At 38.0% G+C, this 17,865-nt stretch overlaps 2 protein-coding genes across 3 annotated transcripts in view; one reads left to right on the plus strand and one right to left on the minus strand.

Annotated features, from left to right (window-relative positions):
• Positions 1 to 7: 7 nt before the first annotated feature.
• Positions 8 to 4,612, minus strand: SERP1 (stress associated endoplasmic reticulum protein 1). The gene is made up of 3 exons (XM_033129152.1): positions 4,095 to 4,612; positions 3,752 to 3,827; positions 8 to 2,533 (listed from the first exon to the last, which is right to left on the minus strand). The coding sequence occupies exons 1-3, from the start codon at positions 4,176 to 4,178 to the stop codon at positions 2,493 to 2,495; spliced, it is 201 nt and encodes a 66-aa protein (XP_032985043.1). The 5' UTR covers positions 4,179 to 4,612; the 3' UTR covers positions 8 to 2,492.
• Positions 4,613 to 4,772: 160 nt separating this feature from the next.
• Positions 4,773 to 17,865, plus strand: part of EIF2A (eukaryotic translation initiation factor 2A) — a 37,362-nt gene continuing 24,269 nt past the window's right edge. Inside the window, exons 1-2 of one of the 2 annotated variants that reach the window (XM_033129131.1) lie at positions 4,773 to 4,906; positions 13,922 to 13,991. In XM_033129131.1, the coding sequence (XP_032985022.1) occupies positions 4,879 to 4,906; positions 13,922 to 13,991 (98 nt within the window). In that variant the 5' untranslated portion in view covers positions 4,773 to 4,878. Of the gene's footprint in view, positions 4,907 to 4,959; positions 5,170 to 13,921; positions 13,992 to 17,865 lie in introns of those variants that run through there. The other variant, XM_033129138.1, reaches the window with a different exon arrangement.

A 17,865-nucleotide genomic window follows, 5' to 3' on the forward strand; every position in this document is an offset into this window, starting at 1 on the left:
CCCTGCAGTGAGTATGTACATTTCTTTAATGTAAGTCACAGCCATTACAATGCATCCTGTTACAATGAAAATCTTTACTTATTTTGGAAGCCCACTCAATTATTTTGAGCAACATTATTCACAATGCAACACATACAATGAAATCACTGACAACTCATTGAAATATTATAGCTAAATTACAAAGAGTAATTGGATAAGGTAGACAACCCCAATAAAGCATTTCTTCTCATACTGTGCATTAGATGAGATAAAATTCAATTGGGAAAGGGAGATCAAAAGAACTGTGCTTCTTTCTTGAACCAGACTCAGATAATAATGAAATGAGGGTAAAGCCTAGGTGGGGAAGTATGTAATTCGTTGTGCTTTATATATTTTTCTTGCTACCTCTTCCCAGTTATAAACCTTACATCTGTGCGTCTGGATACTATTTACCTCAAGTACATCATAATACTAGGCATTCTTTAAAATCATTTTCTATTAACTGTAAGAGGTACACTCAGATAAGAACTCCGTAAAATCATTTTCTTTTAGAAGGCATCAAATATTCAGGGAAATTTATTTTTAAAGAATAAATCAAATAAGACATAACTTTCATTGACCCAAACATGCATAATCCATCCTTAATATAAAATGCTCTCAACTGGAAAATTACATATGAAATACAAAGGGAATGAACTTTACATATGTAAAACGATTGTTAGCTATGGCAACTTAACAGTCAGATTAATAGACATTGTATATTAGAAACACCCAACATCTTAAAGCCAATTATCTATAGTACACCAACGGAAACCGATATGGAATGGTTTGACTCAAAGCAAGGAATAAGGCACCTGCTATGAATTTAGAACAATAACTTTCATTTTTAAAGTTACAATAAAATAGAATTAGTTAACCAGGACACTTGTTTCAAAGAGGGAAACAAGTATAGAGATTGACTTCCTGGGTGAGAAAGGCAGGTAACAATGAAGACAAAAACCTGCTGGGCCCAGGTTGGCTGATTCTTTTCCTATTCTAAAGTAGTCAGATTCCTAAGTGTCCTAAACCACTCCTCCCCCTCACTCTCCCCCATACTTTGGGGTACCAGAAACTCTGAGGTTCACACTGTGTATAGACTAGGTAGCAGATTTCCCTTCTGTTCCTCTTAAAACAGCTTATTTTAAAAAGAAATATCCTGAGGCAATTAACAAAGCAAACGAGCAGCTTTCTTTCCAATTCATTAACACATAGACGCCGCTCAGGCTTTTTTCATCAAGTTATGATTCAGTATTTCAAAATAGCCAATACTTGCAATTTTCAACAGTACCAGAAAACCCAAAACCTGCCTTCTCACTCACCCTTACCATTAGTAAAAAGAAAGTCTGATCAACCATAACCTATAAAATCATGTAACAAAGGGAAGACTAAAGACTGATCCTTATCAGTAAAACCATTTAATTCCAGATGACACTTTACTATGACGTATCTAGAACCCTAACAGAATTTTAGTCTTAAACCTAGAAAAAGCATTTCCAAACTAAGTGTAACTTTTTAAGTTGATGTGCCTTTTTTGGTATTAAAAGTGCTACTAACATGCTGTCTTATGGCACATTGGACGCAACAATATGTCCCAATGAGGCATCCATTTTTAGTAGTATTTTTCCCTAAAATGTTATCTAGCATAGTAGACCCCTTTGATATATTAAAGTAATTCTGGTGAAATCAATGGTGACATAAACAAAACTTCCCTGACTTTACTCCACCATGATAGCTTTCAGTGAAACTGAAGTGACTAAGTTATAAAATGCTCAAACAAGTTGTCCTCTTATGGAATATTAGGTTAGTATATTCATTCATGCAAAATCCAAGGTACAATAACAGAAATAATGTTGTTAAAATAGACATTGTGGCTATAAGCGTCTCCCTTTACATTGAGCACTCAGAAGCTTTAAAATTTTTTCAGGTGCTAAAGATTGTGGGAAAACTAGGCTAACTGTGTAGTTGTTCCATTTATAAGCACCTTTATTACAGGACAGTTACATGACCCTATATGGGAGTGTGCTTTCAAGATATTGTAATAAAGTGCCTAGCTATATAAAAACCGTAAGATTTTGAATTTTAAATTAAGCTAATTGCATTTACACATTAGGGTTAACAAAATCTAGACCCTGCCTACACAGACTTAGTCTAATTATCTACATGGTACACTGTATTAATAACCACATTAAAAAACTTACTCTTAAATGACTGAATAAGTAGGGTCCACTACTGTAGCTTAAGAATCAAATTTTATTGCTTTATTCATGTGGTGCTTTTGCAAGGCACTGTGGTATGGACTAGAAAACTTGGAATGACTCGTGAAGAAACCTTGGAATGACACATGAAGGATGATATGAAAAGTCATTCTGAGGCAGGATGCATTACTGAATTGTTTTTAACCAGGGTATCAAACATCAGGAATGAGTTCAAGTTAAAATTCACAGGAGAATGAAAACATCTTAAGGTCAGTCACTTCACATGCCCATCCTGATACTTTGAATAATCTGGAAAATTGCTGTAAGAGAAAGAGCAAATATTAAAACATGTTTTGAATAAAATAGGTCTGGTAAGTGATAGATATTAAGTAGTTTGAGTCCAAGAGTACCCTTAAACAATTGCTTGCAAATGCCATGTAACTTCATTGTAATAAGAAATGAAGACAGGCCCACCTTAACAAAATGAGTAAATAAATATCCATTGTTGTTTTTTAAAATCTCAGCTTCTCTGAGATCCATGTCTAAATGTCCGAGTTTGAAGATATGTAATCATTTTAGAAAGAACTTAAACGGTGCCAAACCTAGTTTTTCGAGCACAGAATTAGTTAGGTTTATCACTAAGTATTAAATGTCCTTTGGAGGCCTGGCCTACAATATATATGCATGTTTCCTCATTCTCACAAAGCTGAAATTCAGTAATCTTTAGCTTATATAAATTGCTTGGCTCTTTGCCATTTATCTGGAAAGCTTCCAACTGGTACGTTCAGGAGACAGGCAAAGCGAAATGTTTAGGAGAAACCTCAATAACTGGAAGGTCAGAATGTGGAAAACTGAAACATGTACTTCAATATCAACAGCTTATATAATAAATGAAGAGAGGAAAGGCATTCTGTAATCCATTTGCAGAGGCAAGAGTCTATTACTCTAACAGCAGGCTGCTCTGATAACTAATTTTTCTTACCATATGTCAAACATTTCTTTTATTAATCTAAAAAATATTTGTCATATATTTAAAAATTACCAATCAGGCACGTTTTCTCTATAGTGAATCAATCCCTTGTATTACTTTACTTTTTAAAATATACCCAGTTTTGACATAAGAAGTTAGATTCTGGGACATGTTAAATTAAGTTCGAACATCCATATGCACAAGATGTTCATAAGCTTCTATTTTGCAAAGGAATTGATAATGCGGTTGCAAAAACAGTCTATCTCCTTCCATGAGGTGTTTTTGTTTTTTGTTTTGGTTTAAATTTCTTCCAACTTGATAATTACTAAGGACCTGACCTCCTTTTCTGATCTCCTGTGCGCACAAATCAAACTGGGAGAAGTTTCTGGAGCACCACCCTCTGTGCATATGTGGGACAAGCAAATTGGTTCAGATGAACAGAATTAAGTGGAGCTCCCGGCAGGTGGGCTGAGAACTACGCGGTTAAGATTCACCACTGAAGGGTTACCACGTCATCCCGAACCCGTCATCCAACACCCTACTCGACGGTCGCCCCCAAAACACTTACCAGAACCACAAACAACAAAAATGAAGAGAGCCAATAACCAGGGTCCTACAGACGCCTTCTCTTCGGGTGCATTTCTCTGCAAAAAGGAAAATCCACCGTTTCAAATGCAAAAAAAAACCCTCCGAACCAGGGCTCCCACAGACTGCACTCCGGGCCAAGTCTCCCCTCTGTTCCCGAGCCGCCCAGCTCCGGCACCCACCTCCCAGAGCCCCCCAACTTAGCGTCCACCTCGCGACCTCGGGCCCCCGGAGTCGGCGGGTCTGGGGAGCAGAACTCGACGCGGCCCGAGGGCTCGGGCCTCAGCCCCGGCTGCAGAACAGAGGAGGGTCCGCTCTTTCCTTACCGAGGTCTTGGCGACGTTGCCGCGCTGGGTGATGTTCTTGCTGTGCTTCTCGTTGGCCATACGGATCCGCTGCTTGGCGACCATCTTCGCGACGCTACCACCTGCCCAGCCACCCCTTGGACTCGCTCGCTCGCTTCCCGTCCGGCCGCTGCAACGCTCCGCTCCTGGTGCCCGTGTCGCCGGAGCGAGGTGGTTCTCAGGCGGGGCGCTAGCTCCGGTCGCTGGGCCTGGGCGCGGCGAGCGCGGGGGCTGAGCGCTAGCGGGGCGCGGGCCGCCGATTGACTGAGGACGCCGGGCTGACCGGCCGAGGGAGGCGGGCGCTCACGGAAGAGAGCAGGCCGCCGGGATACTCCTCAGACCGCCGTCGCCGCCGCCGCCGCCGGGAGCGTGGAGTGAAAGAGGATGGAAACGCAACGCAACAAGCGGACCGTGCAGCTCTTCGCCTCGAACTACTTCGGGTTCGGCTGCCAACGTCAGCACTGAGCCGACTCCACCCCGCGGAAGTGCGGGCTCCGCCTGCTTAAGAAGAGGGAGAGGGAGGGCAAGGCGGGCTCAGGGGCTCTAGCCCAACCCTCCCAAGCTCTATTAAGTGTGGCCCCAGAGCTGCGCGTGCGCGTTAGGGCTCCTTTACTGCCGCGCTCTCCAACCGGAAGTGAATTGGCCCCGAGGCTGGTGGCTCCGGAAACGCCAAGTCGCGGTCTCCACGCCTGAGGATACGTGTAGGGGCCGGGTTGGCCCTTGTGAACTCTGACCCGAGTACACGGGTTTCTTTTTCCGGGACAACATGGCGCCGTCCACGCCGCTCCTGACAGGTGAGTTCTGAACGAGCAAGGGACTGTCTCTTAAGAGCAGTTTCTTTTTGTGTCTTTGTCTTTGGGGACTACCCGAGAAGCCTTGGAGTCTGATCGGCCTTTTCTTGTTGATTGCGGAAGAGCCCGGGGGCCTTTCGGGTTTCTTGGTGTAGCGTGGCAATCGGAAGTCAGGCCCCCGGCCTCTGAGCCTGCATTTCCCCCTCCCTTTTGCCATCCATCATTCTTCCCTGCCGCTTCAAGTTCTACAGAAATAAGGAAGGGAGGTAAGAACAGAAAGTGCTACTTGAATTTGTTACCCTGGGTTTGCAATACTAGTGTTGCATGAACCCTTGTGTTTTGACAGACCTTGTTGACACTATGAAGTCATTTAGCTCTGTAATAAGGAAAAAATGTAAACCTGACCCAGTCAATTAGAATGACCACACAATAAAAACACCTCAGTTTAAGTATTGCTAAATTCTGTACTTCTTGCTTTAATGAAATTTGTAGGACTGAATAGAAAGAATAGAGCTTTGGCAGTGATGAAAGTGGTCTGGGATAGTAGCAGTGAACATCATTGAGATAATCTAGGAACCTTTGATGTTAAAATGGTTATGAGCATTTTAGAATTAGAACATTAGAGGATTCTTGAGATTTTGAAACAGTCAGAGTTTATAATGTTAGAGAAGGTAATTAATTACCTTAGTCTTGGACAATGTCAGGGAAGACTCTGGACTGGGGTAATGGCTGGGAGTCTCATATAGTGAGTAAGGAGGGGGAAGTTGGGAGGGAAAAGAAGGCTTTGATTAAGTCACTGGTAACTTAATAACTTATGTAGAAGGAAAAAAGAAGTCATTAAGAAAGATTGTTTACTTTCCAGGAAAGAGGTTTTTCTCCCCCCCCCCAACTTGAAATGAACTTTTAGCTTTGCACTTTTTGTCATTCTACATTTTAAGATCTTTGTTATTAAGCACCATGCCCACTCACATTCAGTCTGGCTACCACAGTTTATTCATCAGACATTTTATCAAATATTGACTATAATTTGTTAGATAATATGCCAGGCAGATACTATTTAAAAGTCATAATCACATAATTAAGTGAAAGTTTTTCTCTAGCTTCATAAAGGTCACTTGTATGCTATTTACAGTTTTGGAATGCTAACTGCGTATTTCAACTTTAATTAAAAAACAGTATATTTAAAATCTGATAAATGTTCTCCCCTTTTAAAATCTGTACAGTGGCTCCTCACTGCTTACAGATTTTAGCCTGTGGAACGCTTTATAATCCTTGAATAGCTCTTGACATTTATTTCCTTGCCACTCCATCGTATTTTGTACTCCTTCTGTATTGAACTGCTTATAAAACTCTTGAACAAACTATTTCTTCAGTCTAGGAGTATCCTGTTTCTCTTTATTTGGCTAACTTCTTTTAATCTTTTAAAATTCACTTCAGGCATCATTGCTTCGTAAGGGCTTTCCTCACTCTTCCCGGATATATTTTCCCAGGCCATTTTTGTACCTCATAAATTATTTGAATTTTTTTCTCACTTATAATTTAAGAAAATTATCTAGTTATTTAGATGCTTTTCTCCCTTGCTAGACTGTGTGAACTCCTTGATTGTGGGGTGGAGTCTTATTCATTCCTATCTTTTCAGTATAAGTACAGTGCCTGGTAAACAGTAGACACTCTTACGTGTTTAATGGAGGAATAAATTAATGAAAAATAATCACTTCATTTATAGTCAAATTAACCAAGAATGACAATTTTCTTACAATGTTTATAATCAAGGACTTTGTAAGAGCTTACAGGTTATCTAGTAAATCTACCTATGAATATTTTTATATTCATAGGTGCCCAGAGAAATTAAGTGGTCAGATTCACATGGCAAATTGGCAGAGTCAGGATTACATCCAGTCTTCCCACTTCATGTTCCTTCATTTTCCCAAAACTGGAACATACTGATTCATCTTTTTAGCATTCTTAGTATAGATATTTTAGTTAACAATAGATTATTTTACTTCCAGAATCTTTTTTAAACTTAGACTCATGGGATTTTGGAGTTGTGAAAATTTGGAGATCATCCAGTAAATTTTATTAGTCACGACTTTTAATTAGAAATGACAAAAAAAAACAAAGCAGGTGAAAAGGGAATTTTTATAGGAAACTTCATTTAAACCTTAAAGCTTCAGTACGGCTGCACGCAAGTATTCACATGACTCCAAAAATCTGTTTTCTTCCCTCCCCAGGCTCTTGCTTTCTTCTTGATTAAATTCATTCTCAAGCTAACATTCTGCATGGGAGCTCCAGGTTTGCATTCAACCAGTTCAGCAGCTGCAAAGGAAAGAGCACATTTTTGCCCGTCTCAAGGCTGGCTGTCATTGGCTTGGCTTGGCTCTAGCTCATCTTTGAATCAGTCAAATTTTAATCACATCACCAGGACTAAAGTGTACTCTCACCCTTGGATAGTTCCCAAAGGAAAATTAGAGTCCCCTAAAAAAAGGGGCCTGGATTCTGGGCATGTAAAACAACAATGGACTTACATGAAATCCATATTGTCTAATCATCTGGCCTAGTTGAAACCATTGAGATAATTTATTCAAAGTTGAATCATTTTCCTAAATTGATATGTATTTCAGTGGATATAAAGTTTGGAAAGAATATCATGATGATCACCATATCCCTAGCATAGGACTCTTGTTTGCTGAAGCCTAGTAGTTTTCTCAAATTAACTCATAATTTCAGGCCTAGAGCAATAAATTGTGAGTTTGTGGAGAGGCTAAGTTTTAAAAAGATATTACATATGTACAATATATAATGTAATTACTGTTTTCAAACAGTTATTCTGTGTGAAACCCTGGCATTTATTTGTTGCTTTAATGAAAAGAATTATTTGCATTCTAGATTTTTCTTTCTAATAGAACATGTTGCCAGATCCCTTTTGATTAAAAAGAGAAATCATTAAAATCAAGGAATCGTATCACGTCTCAATACACTGTATTAAGCTTGCTTCACGTTCTATTCACTATTTCACATTCAGTCACTTCTAATTAAAATGAATTCCTCATTACAAAGTCCTACGTAGAAAATATTGTTTCAGTTATTGAAAAGAGTTTGTTTTGAGTCCATATTTATTTTTGCTTTTAACTTGTAATACAGTTTCTGTTGTGTTACAAACCTGATTTTGTGTTTCTTCTAATAAACTTTGTATATCCATTTATTCAAATTTGTATAAAAAATTTCTCAAACTGATTAAATCCAGTAAAGTATCTTTATCGGTTCCAAAATGTCTTGCAGGTCTTTCAATAGTTATGCTTCTATGAAGGGAGACATGAAGTAAAATATTTGTTTTAAATAGTAGTTTATATGTATGAACAATACTATAATGACTTAATATGATTTTTACGATAAATTCAATTGTTGGTTCCCTAAAATAGGCGTATCATTTGTAAAACATCATATACAAAGACAGTTGTCTAATTTACTAGAAACCAATGGTATCAGTCTTTAAAGTAGTTATGTATGATGTGTACTTTTGTCTCGTGGGAAGTCTTTTCCTTTGTACAAAAATCTTGTTCTATTCAACTTTTGATTTTTATTTATCATTTTTGTCCAGTATTCCCATTCTTGAGAAATGTTGAAAAACTTTTAAACCAATTAAATTGGTTTAATTTTTTGCCACATTGTGAACAAAGCATTACACAAAATGATAGGCTTTTTAAAGGCCCTTAATTTTGATATAATTTAAGACTATAAGAAGTTGCAAAAACTGTGGAGCGTTTCCATGTACCCTGTACCTACCTTTCCCAGATGACATATACATTATTAAAACTAAGAAATTGACACTGGTACAGTAGCATTGACTGTATTTTGCCCTGTATAATGCTCACTTTTTTACCCAAATTTATGAGGGAAAAATAAGGATATGAGTTATACATGGGTAGTACTAATCCGTCTCTTTATAAATGTTTTTAAGTCTTTTATTTATACTTATGAGTTAAAAGTGTAACTCTAGAAATCGATAGTGATATCCGTATGCAAAAATACCCTGGAATACGATAATCAGTTTTGTTGAACTTACGATGAACTTGCAACGACAAAGAGTTCTTGGCCTTCTATGATGGCTAAATATCGTGAATTTATTACTAGTACATAAAATTTCTTGGGTTTTGTAATTATTCGTTGCATAAAATTTCTTATTCCATAATATGTCAAAAAATAAACGCTAAAATTCCTTTATAATACAAAAAACAAGTACCTAAATATAAACAAATAAAAATTTGAATTAAAAAATTAAAATAAAAGATTTTTTCCCCTGAAAGTTTGGGCCCAAAATGTGGGTGCGTGTTATACACAGCAAAATATGGTACTAAATTACAGTCCTTATTTGGATTTCGTGTGTGTGTGACTAAGAAAATGTATCACATGAGTAGATTCATGTAATCACCACTATCAAAGCGTAGAACTGCTTCATCACCACAAAAAAGACACAAACCTTCCAACTGTGGTCGTATGTGTATGTTACCCTCTTTCCAATTCTAACCTTTAGCAACCACTAATCAGTCCTCCGTAATGATAATTTTGTCATTTCAAGAGTGTTATACAAATGGAATCAGAATAGGTAACCTTTGGGTTTTTGTTTTTAAAGTGTTCTTTATTTAGAATGTGAACATGTGCATGTTGAAAAGCAGTTGTTAAGTTGAATCAAGATTTTTGCTTCTCCAAAACATACTAAAACCAGGAATTGAAAACCACATGAGACTGAATCTACTCGATCAGGAAAGACATGACACTTTTCACATTCAGTTTTCGGTCAAGTGTTGCCTTCTAAGATTTTGGGTCGATAATCTACATGAAAGAGTGTGGGTTAAATGGGATTCCCCACACACACACTTCTGTCTTAGTCCATTCGGGTTCCTATAACGAAATACCACAGGCTGGGTGGCTCACAAACAACAGAAATTTCTCACAGTTCTGGAGGCTGGGAAGCCCAAGATCAAGGCACTGACAGATTCAGTGTCCGGTAAGCGCCCGCTTCCTGTTTTCATACACAGCTGTCTTCCTCTGTATCCTTACATGGCATAAGGGGCAAGGGAGCTCCCCGAGAGCCTCTCTTATCAGGGCACCAATCCCATTCATGAGGGCTCTGCCCTCATGACCTGATCACCTCTCAAAGGCCCCACCTCCAAATTCCATCACCTTGGGGATTAAGTTTCAACATATGAATTTGGGGGGTGGGATAAACAAACATCAGTCTAGCAACTCCTTTGGGGTCTTTCACCTATCTTAGTTTGGGGTATAGGTATGAAACAGAAATTTTAGAAAAGGAAATCCTTGTAGTGGTTGCCCCAGATACCCTGAAAGTTCCCACTGCTGTGGCCAGGAGGCTTATCTTCATGGGTTCTGAGGTACAGCTGCCACTTTCGTGTATTGTACAAAAACTGAATTTTCCCCAAGTAAGCATTGTGGTCGGTGATAATGGCAAAATCAAGTGTAGAGGACCAAGGTCACTAGGTACAAGTGTCATGAGAATGCAAGAAGCTGAGATGAGTTGGAGGAAGCTTTTTTCTTTTTCTTTTTTGCAGTCACCTCAAGCATATGTTCATGGGCTAAGTTATGGCAGTAGAACGTGGTTGGATTGTATCATCCTATGGCATGTTTTCTAATACACTGCAGCTTCGTTGGGACTACACTGACAATGCACCATTCTGTTTTCCTGCGCTTCTATGTGAATATTGAAAGAGAGCTCTTAGTGTGTTCAGTTGCCACTGTAGCTTGTGGGAGGGGCCTCATTAAGCTGACAAAATTTTGTGTAACCTAGGAATAAAGGGAACTCCTCTAACTACTCCCTAGTTTGGGAAATTCATTTTTTAATAATCCCTCAAAGTAAATGTTTGTTAAACTTCAATTACAATATGAAGAAAAGAATGGCCTCTTCTAAATCATAATGGATTGTACGTGGTATTGCAGCAGATGATTTATTTGGTGATGAAAAATAGTACTGTTTTGCCTATACTGGAGAACAGTCAGAAGGCCAAGAAGGAATTGAGAATTTTGATGCTAATGAATTAAACTTCATAGTTTTAAAATCTTCTAAAAAACATTTTCTGGCACAAAACATTTTCTAAATGTCATTATATTTTTAGAATAGGTATTTTTAGTGTTTCATTTAAGGTGTAGCAATAAACTGAGCTTCTTTGAAGTCATTATCTTGAGTGCAGTGATGGATTCTTTTTTTTTTTTTTTTTTTTTTTTTTAAATCCAATGCCTATCTCGTGGAGCTAGGCAGGGACCAGACTGTATAAAGAGAGCCTCGTAAGCCGTGGTGTCAGGAATTTAGATTTTGATATATGCAGAATACTTTGCAAGGCTCCATTCTGTTCAAGGGCAAACTACCCTCAACAGTTTGGCCACTCAGCCCAGTGCTCTGCAGATGAGGAAATATCGTATCCAGTTGTATAATTTATTTGTGGATGTCTAACAAGAAAGTGATCGTTCAATTATGTGTTTACTTACCTTCATCTCTCCACTAGATTGGAAGGTCCGTGAGGGCACATGTTGTTCATCAGTGGTTCTTTTATTTTCATTCTAACTATAAAATACTTACTTTGAGACCGTACATTATATTACTTTCAATCTCTGAAAGCTGCACGAGTTAATTCTCAGATGGAATATTAGTGTTCTGAGAACTATCCCTGGAGAAAGGAAAGAAAATGTGGATCAGAGTTGGAGCCAAGAGTGGCCCCTGTCTACCAGTTTTTGCTGTTTTCCCAGGAACCAAGAGAAGGGTAGATTTGTGAACAGCTGGCAGAAAGCAGCTATAATCGTGGCCGTGGACCTCCGTACAATTTTTCTTCTTTTCATCTCTTATTGCTACTAGCAAGAACTCTAGCTGATAAAATAGTAACTCGTCACCTAGTCCTGTCAGTTTTATCTCCTAAATACTGAACACTCATTCTCCACTTTCCATGTTCACTGCCCCACCTTAGTCCGTTTCCTTAATCTCTCCTGTGGGATTACTGCAGAATCATCTTGAATAGTCTCTTCACATCCACTCTTACTCCCTTTCAGGTCATTCTCTACAGTGTATCAGATTGACCTTTTGAAAATGCAAATCTAGTTTTAGAAATTTGCTTAAAACCCTTTTGAAGTTTCCCACCATTCTTAGGCGACAGACCAGTATTGCCTAACTTAGGCCATGAGATTCTGCTTGGTCTGTGCCGTTTTCTTCTCCAGCTGTGTCGCCTTCCAGCCACACAAGCCTTATTTACATTCTTCTGATGCTTCCTCACCTCTCTTGCCATGGAGTTTTTGCACTTGTTACTGTTCTCTCCGCTTGGTAACTCCTGTTCATCATGCAGATCTTAGCACACAAATGACTTACTCAAGGACACATTCCATAACCTTCCATTTTTAGATCAAAACTCTGTTATTCACTCTGTTAGCCCCCTATATCTTTCCTTTGTAGCACTAAACACAGTTAGAGAATTCCATATATTTGACTAATTATTTGATTAATAAGGCCAGGGACAAGGCGAATTTTCCTCCCTATTGTATCTCCGTTACTCAACGTAGGATCTGGGAGGTAGTTTTTCCAACTAAGTATTTGTTGACTAGATGAATTGAGTTGGTTAAGCCTTAGAAGCTTCTAATTCAGCCACTTTCAAAAGTATACTCTGGGTGGTAAGCACACGAGTGATATATAGATGATATAGCATTGTACGCGTAAACCTATGTAATTTTACTAAGCAGTGTCACCCCAATAAATTTAGTTAAAACAATAAAAATAAAATAAAAATAATTTAAAAAGTATAATCTAGTTCTATAGATATTTTTGCTTATTTAATCTTGAATTTTATTCCCATTTAATATTTCAGGATATTAGTGTCATCGGGGGCTTTGTAAATAAATGTGTCGAATCCCACTTGCTCTCTTAGTTTGATAAATTATAAATATATTAATAATGCCCTACATTTTTTAAGAACTTTGAATACATACTACATTTTCATGTCATTATTTTATATGAAGCACACAGCCACTCTGTGTTCTAATGTTTCCATTTTACAGACTAGGGCACAGATACAGTGATGCAGCCAAGGTTCCACAGCCTTAGGAATGAAAGTCTGCCTTTGAGTTCAAGTCCTTTCTATTGCAGCACCAACTACCTTTCACTGATGGCAGTTAACATTTTGAGTTTTTATTTATAAAAGTTGCTTGAGAGAGTAAGCAGATGCAACCAAGATTGAATTTAGGCGCAGCTTTTAATTCTGTTTCCAACATCCATACATTCTGAAAATGAGGTTAAAATAACGTGAAAACATAATACTGAGATCACTTTGTTTTTCCATTTGAATGAAGGAATGTAAATATGAATGTTGTATCTCAGTGCACACACATAGATTTCTTGTAAAATAGATAAACGTGGGTGTATTGAAATAGTCTTACAGACTAAATGAATGTGCTTTATTGAAAAAGAAATAAGGGGTATTACCTGTCTTAGTTTGGGCTGCTATACCAAAGTACCATAGCATATAAACAACAGAACTTTATTTCTCACAGATCTGGAGTCTGGAGGGCTGAGATCAGGGTGCCAGCCTGGTCACGCTCCGGTGAGGGCCCTTTGCCAGATTGCAGATTGCCAACTTCTTACTGGATCGTCACATGGCAGAGAGAGCGAGCTAGTTCTCTGAGCTCTTTTAAGGGCACTAATCCCATTCGTGGGCGCTCCATTCTCACATCTAATTAGCTCCAAAATAATATCCCACTGGGATTCGGGTTTTAGCATAAGGATTTGGGGAAGATTTATTTCTCAGCAGTTATGTGATTTCATGCAATAGGGTAAGAAAACATCCTTTTTAATGCTAACATCCTGTAATTCTAAGACATGTTTAATCCTGTAGCGTTTTTAACGCTAACATCCTGTAATTCTAAGACATGTTTAATAATTTCATTAATATTTTGACTGAAAGCTTTTTAAGACATATGTGATAACTGAGTATTAACAGAGTCGTGGTTCTCTCCATTTCATTTCTTTAGTCCGAGGATCAGAAGGCCTGTACATGGTGAACGGACCACCACATTTTACAGAAAGCACAGTGTTTCCAAGGTATGGTTTGTTTTGTTGAGTGATGTTACAGGGGACTATATAATACTTTGTAAATTATGTTGTTGTTGTTACAGAACAAGAAAGAAAAAGTTCGGGTAGGTTCTAGGAACATATTGTAATTAATCGACGGTGGATAGAATGCATATTCTCTATCAAGAAAAATAAGCTTTAGATTTGAAAATAATAGCCTAAATAAGCATGTTTAGAAGAAAAGGTATAGACAATCGTATAATTGAGTTCAAGCCTCTAGCTTGGAAGAATTTTATCTTAGGAAATAAAAAACTTGCAAATATGATAGCCAAACCACTGCCTCTATTTTCATGAAATCACAAAGTGAAAAGGGTAACAAGAAAGGAAGGAAATATGGGAAAAATATATAAAATATAAAGCTAGACAGATATATATTTCTCAAAAAGAATCAATGAATTGGTAAACCAAAAATGAATCAAAGTGATTATCTATAGAGGGAGAGAGAGTTACAGAATGCAGGGGACATGTCTGTGAATGAACGTTGGTATATATAGTTTTGACTTTTGACCATGTTATTTTAAATTTTAAAACAAAATGGAAGCAGGTGAACCTAGCTTTATATTAAGTTGAAGGCATAACCATATGATGACCTGCAAAATTCTTAAATGCATTCAATAATTTTATTGTTAACAGAAAATTGATACTGTCATTTTTAAATCTACTTTAGGATAAAACAAATAAATAATTATAATAATGTCATTAGGAACCAAGATTTTCAGCATAACAGTGAAGGGATAGACTTACATATATCAATATGAACTCATGTTTTTGTTTTTTGTGGGGTTTTTTGTTGTTGTTGTTATCATAAAATCACTAGTACTTCCTAGTTCTGTCCATTGAAAAGGTCTAGAAGCAGTGATAACCTAATAATAGTGAATACCTCTGCCTCACAGATTGTGATCTCTGAACACCATTCTTCACTCTTACTTGCCAAGAGTAAGAAAAGAATTAACAGGAACCAGTTTCTTAGAGAAGTGGTCGATTCCAGGTCTGGGACAGAAAATGTACAAGTTGAGCTAGAGACAGACATGTGGTGGCAGCAAACAAGGAAGCTATAAAAGACTAACAGAGTTTTGTTAAGGAATCACAGGAGTCAACTTGAAGAGTTCACACCAGCTTATTGGGAAAGTCTGAGCATTAGAAAGAATTATGAATAAAAGGATTAAGATATAGCAAGTTTATAAACACTCCCCCCAAAGTCCCCCTTCTTCTAAATTTTATTGGTCACTATTAAAGGTTGATGTAGTCCTTGGTCATTTCCTTGAAAATTCATCAAGAAAAGGGAGGAATCAGCATTTATCTTGCCTTTCCCATACAGACTTTTTCAAAGTAACCAAATTGTTGGTGAGGAAAGCTATTTTATAGAATTCCAGTTAACAAAAGAGAAGGAATGATGGCACTAGACCAGGGGTGTCCAAACTGCGGCCCGCAATCCATTGTTAATTGGCCCGCAGCAAATTCCAAAAATATATTTAGTTTACTTCAATAAATCAGGTGAGGCAATACGTACTTCACCTCGAGTGAGTGGCCCGGCTGTTTGTGTATTTTACCACATATGGGCCTTGGTGAAAAACGTTGAAAAAAGTTTGGACACCCCCGGACTAGATAATCCTTATTTTATGATCCTCAAGAAGACAGGTATCAGTGGTTCTCAAACTTTAGCATGCGTCACAATCATCTGAGAGCTTTTTAAAACACAGGTTGCTGTTTTCTCCCCAGATTTTCTGATTCATTAAATCTGGGGTGGGCCCAAGAATTGGAATTTTGAACAAATTCCCAGGTGATGCTAATGCTCTGAGTCTGAGGACCCCACTTGGAGAAGCACTGACCTAGGCTAATGCTCATCAGAAGCTACTGAAACTGGGGGTGGACTGTTGGTAGGGAGCTCTATAATCAGGCTGACGTCACCTGACTCTATGGACCAATTTCTTATTAGACCCAGTTCTCTAAAACCTTGTTACAGGAGGTGTGGGCCATACTGGGATCACCTTGAGCCAGCGCAGAATGTAGCATCTCAGTCTCTAACCAGAATCAGAATATTAACCAGACACTCAGGGGATTTGTATGTACATTAATGTTTGAAAAGTACTGCTCTAGAAAACAAGAAGTGTGTCAAAGCTTTTGTGCTGCACTTCATTGAGGTATGCAATCCCAAGACAGTAAGAAAGAAGAGACAAGGGAATGAGGCAAAGAAATGAAAGTGAATATAACATGAGATGCACTGAGCTGCCCGTAGATTCCTGGAATACAGCCAGGCTCCAGGTTGCTGGCTGATGCAGAATGTCTCAGAGAGGCTATATGGAACCACTGTGTCTCCAAACAATCTGTGGTGGAGAAGAAGGGTAAGATATTTATGTTCTGCCACAGTGTATCTTGGTCTGTTCGGGTTGAATCTGAATGCCAGAGCTTCTTCCTGCTACTGCGGTAGGCATAGTGGGAGCCATGCTGAAATGGGGTCCTCACTCCTGGAGAGTCTGAGACAACAGTGGTGGTGGGAGATGAGGTAGCCAGGCCTCTTCACTGATAGCTGACACGTGGGACAGGGAGGCCCAGGGACTCTGAGGAGGCACATAACGAGTCCAGTGCAATCTAAGCATCACTAAGAGTAGAACAAGGAGACATTCATTCTGTGTCTCCTGGTGAGTTGGCAGTAGGAGCTACATGGTACTTACCATCTATGAAGATTTAAAAAAAACTAAAACAAAAACTGGTTCTAATCAAGCTTTTAGATGAATGGTTCTCATACTTGGCTGTACATTAGAATGACGCGGGGAGCTTTTAAAAACCCACACATCCAAGTACTGGGTATTAAAAGATAGTAAGGAATTATTGTTAATTTTTTGAAATGAAGTGGCACAGTGGTGATTGTTTTTTTAAAATGTCCTCATCAGTTAGAGATGCATACTGAAGTAGAGAATAAAATGATATACCATCTGGTTTTGCTCTAAAATATTCTGGCATTAAATTAAAAGAAGGGAGTAGATTAAACAAATTTGGCCATGAGTTAATAATTATTTAAGCTTGGTGATGGGTTCATAGGTGGCTTATTCTTTTTGTCTATTTTTGTCTATATTTGAAATATTTTATTTAAAAGATTGTACCACAAGGAAATAGACAAAACTTCCCATTGCCAAGAATAAGAAAAGAATTAAATTCTGGATACTATAGTCTAGTCAGCTTACCCTCAATCTTAAACACAATTCTAGAATGAGTTACTGAAAGGACAATTTAAAATCATTGCGATAAAGGGGTGATTATTAGAATCAAAATGAGCTTGCTAAGAACAAATTGTGTTAAGCTTATCTCATTTCCTTTCTGAGTAGAATTTCCATACACATCAGAATAGAACTATGAACATGATTTTAACAAAGTACTGAGAAATGACAACGTCTTTTGGTTGGATGACGATAATGACAGAGTTGTCATTGGTTAAGAGCTGTGAAATCAGCTGATTAGTAAGTTGATTTTAGTTTGAGACACGGACTAGTGGATCTTGTCCAGAGCTCATTCAACACTCGTATAATTTATTTAGATGATAGCTTACGATAATGTTTTATAATGTATACAGTCCATAAATCTGTAAAAAATGACTATTGTTTTATTTTATTTATTTATTTGTTTATTTTCCGGGGGAATGACTAATGTTTTAAAAGAGAAAATCAAGATGTAAATAGATCTCAGTAGGCTGGAATAATGAGCCAAAACCTGGGTGGAATTTAATATGATAATTGTAAAGTTCTGCTTTAAGGTTCAAAAATGAGTTGGGGCAGCCGGATGGCTCAGTTGGTTAGAGCGTGAGCTCTCAACAACAAGGTTGCCAGTTCAATTGCTGCATGGAATGGTG

This window comes from Rhinolophus ferrumequinum, chromosome 2 (assembly GCF_004115265.2).
Source record: "Rhinolophus ferrumequinum isolate MPI-CBG mRhiFer1 chromosome 2, mRhiFer1_v1.p, whole genome shotgun sequence".
NCBI classification, from domain to species: domain Eukaryota; kingdom Metazoa; phylum Chordata; class Mammalia; order Chiroptera; family Rhinolophidae; genus Rhinolophus; species Rhinolophus ferrumequinum.

Excerpts from the sequence above, each read along its gene's own strand:
- SERP1 (XM_033129152.1), bottom strand. The coding sequence starts at position 4,178 with ATGGTCGCCAAGCAGCGGATCCGTATGGCCAACGAGAAGCACAGCAAG. Across the intron at positions 3,828-4,094 it reads GCAACGTCGCCAAGACCTCG|AGAAATGCACCCGAAGAGAA; the intron begins GTAAGGAAAGAG and ends TCCTTTTTGCAG. Across the intron at positions 2,534-3,751 it reads TTTTGTTGTTTGTGGTTCTG|CAATTTTCCAGATTATTCAA; the intron begins GTAAGTGTTTTG and ends TTTCTCTTACAG.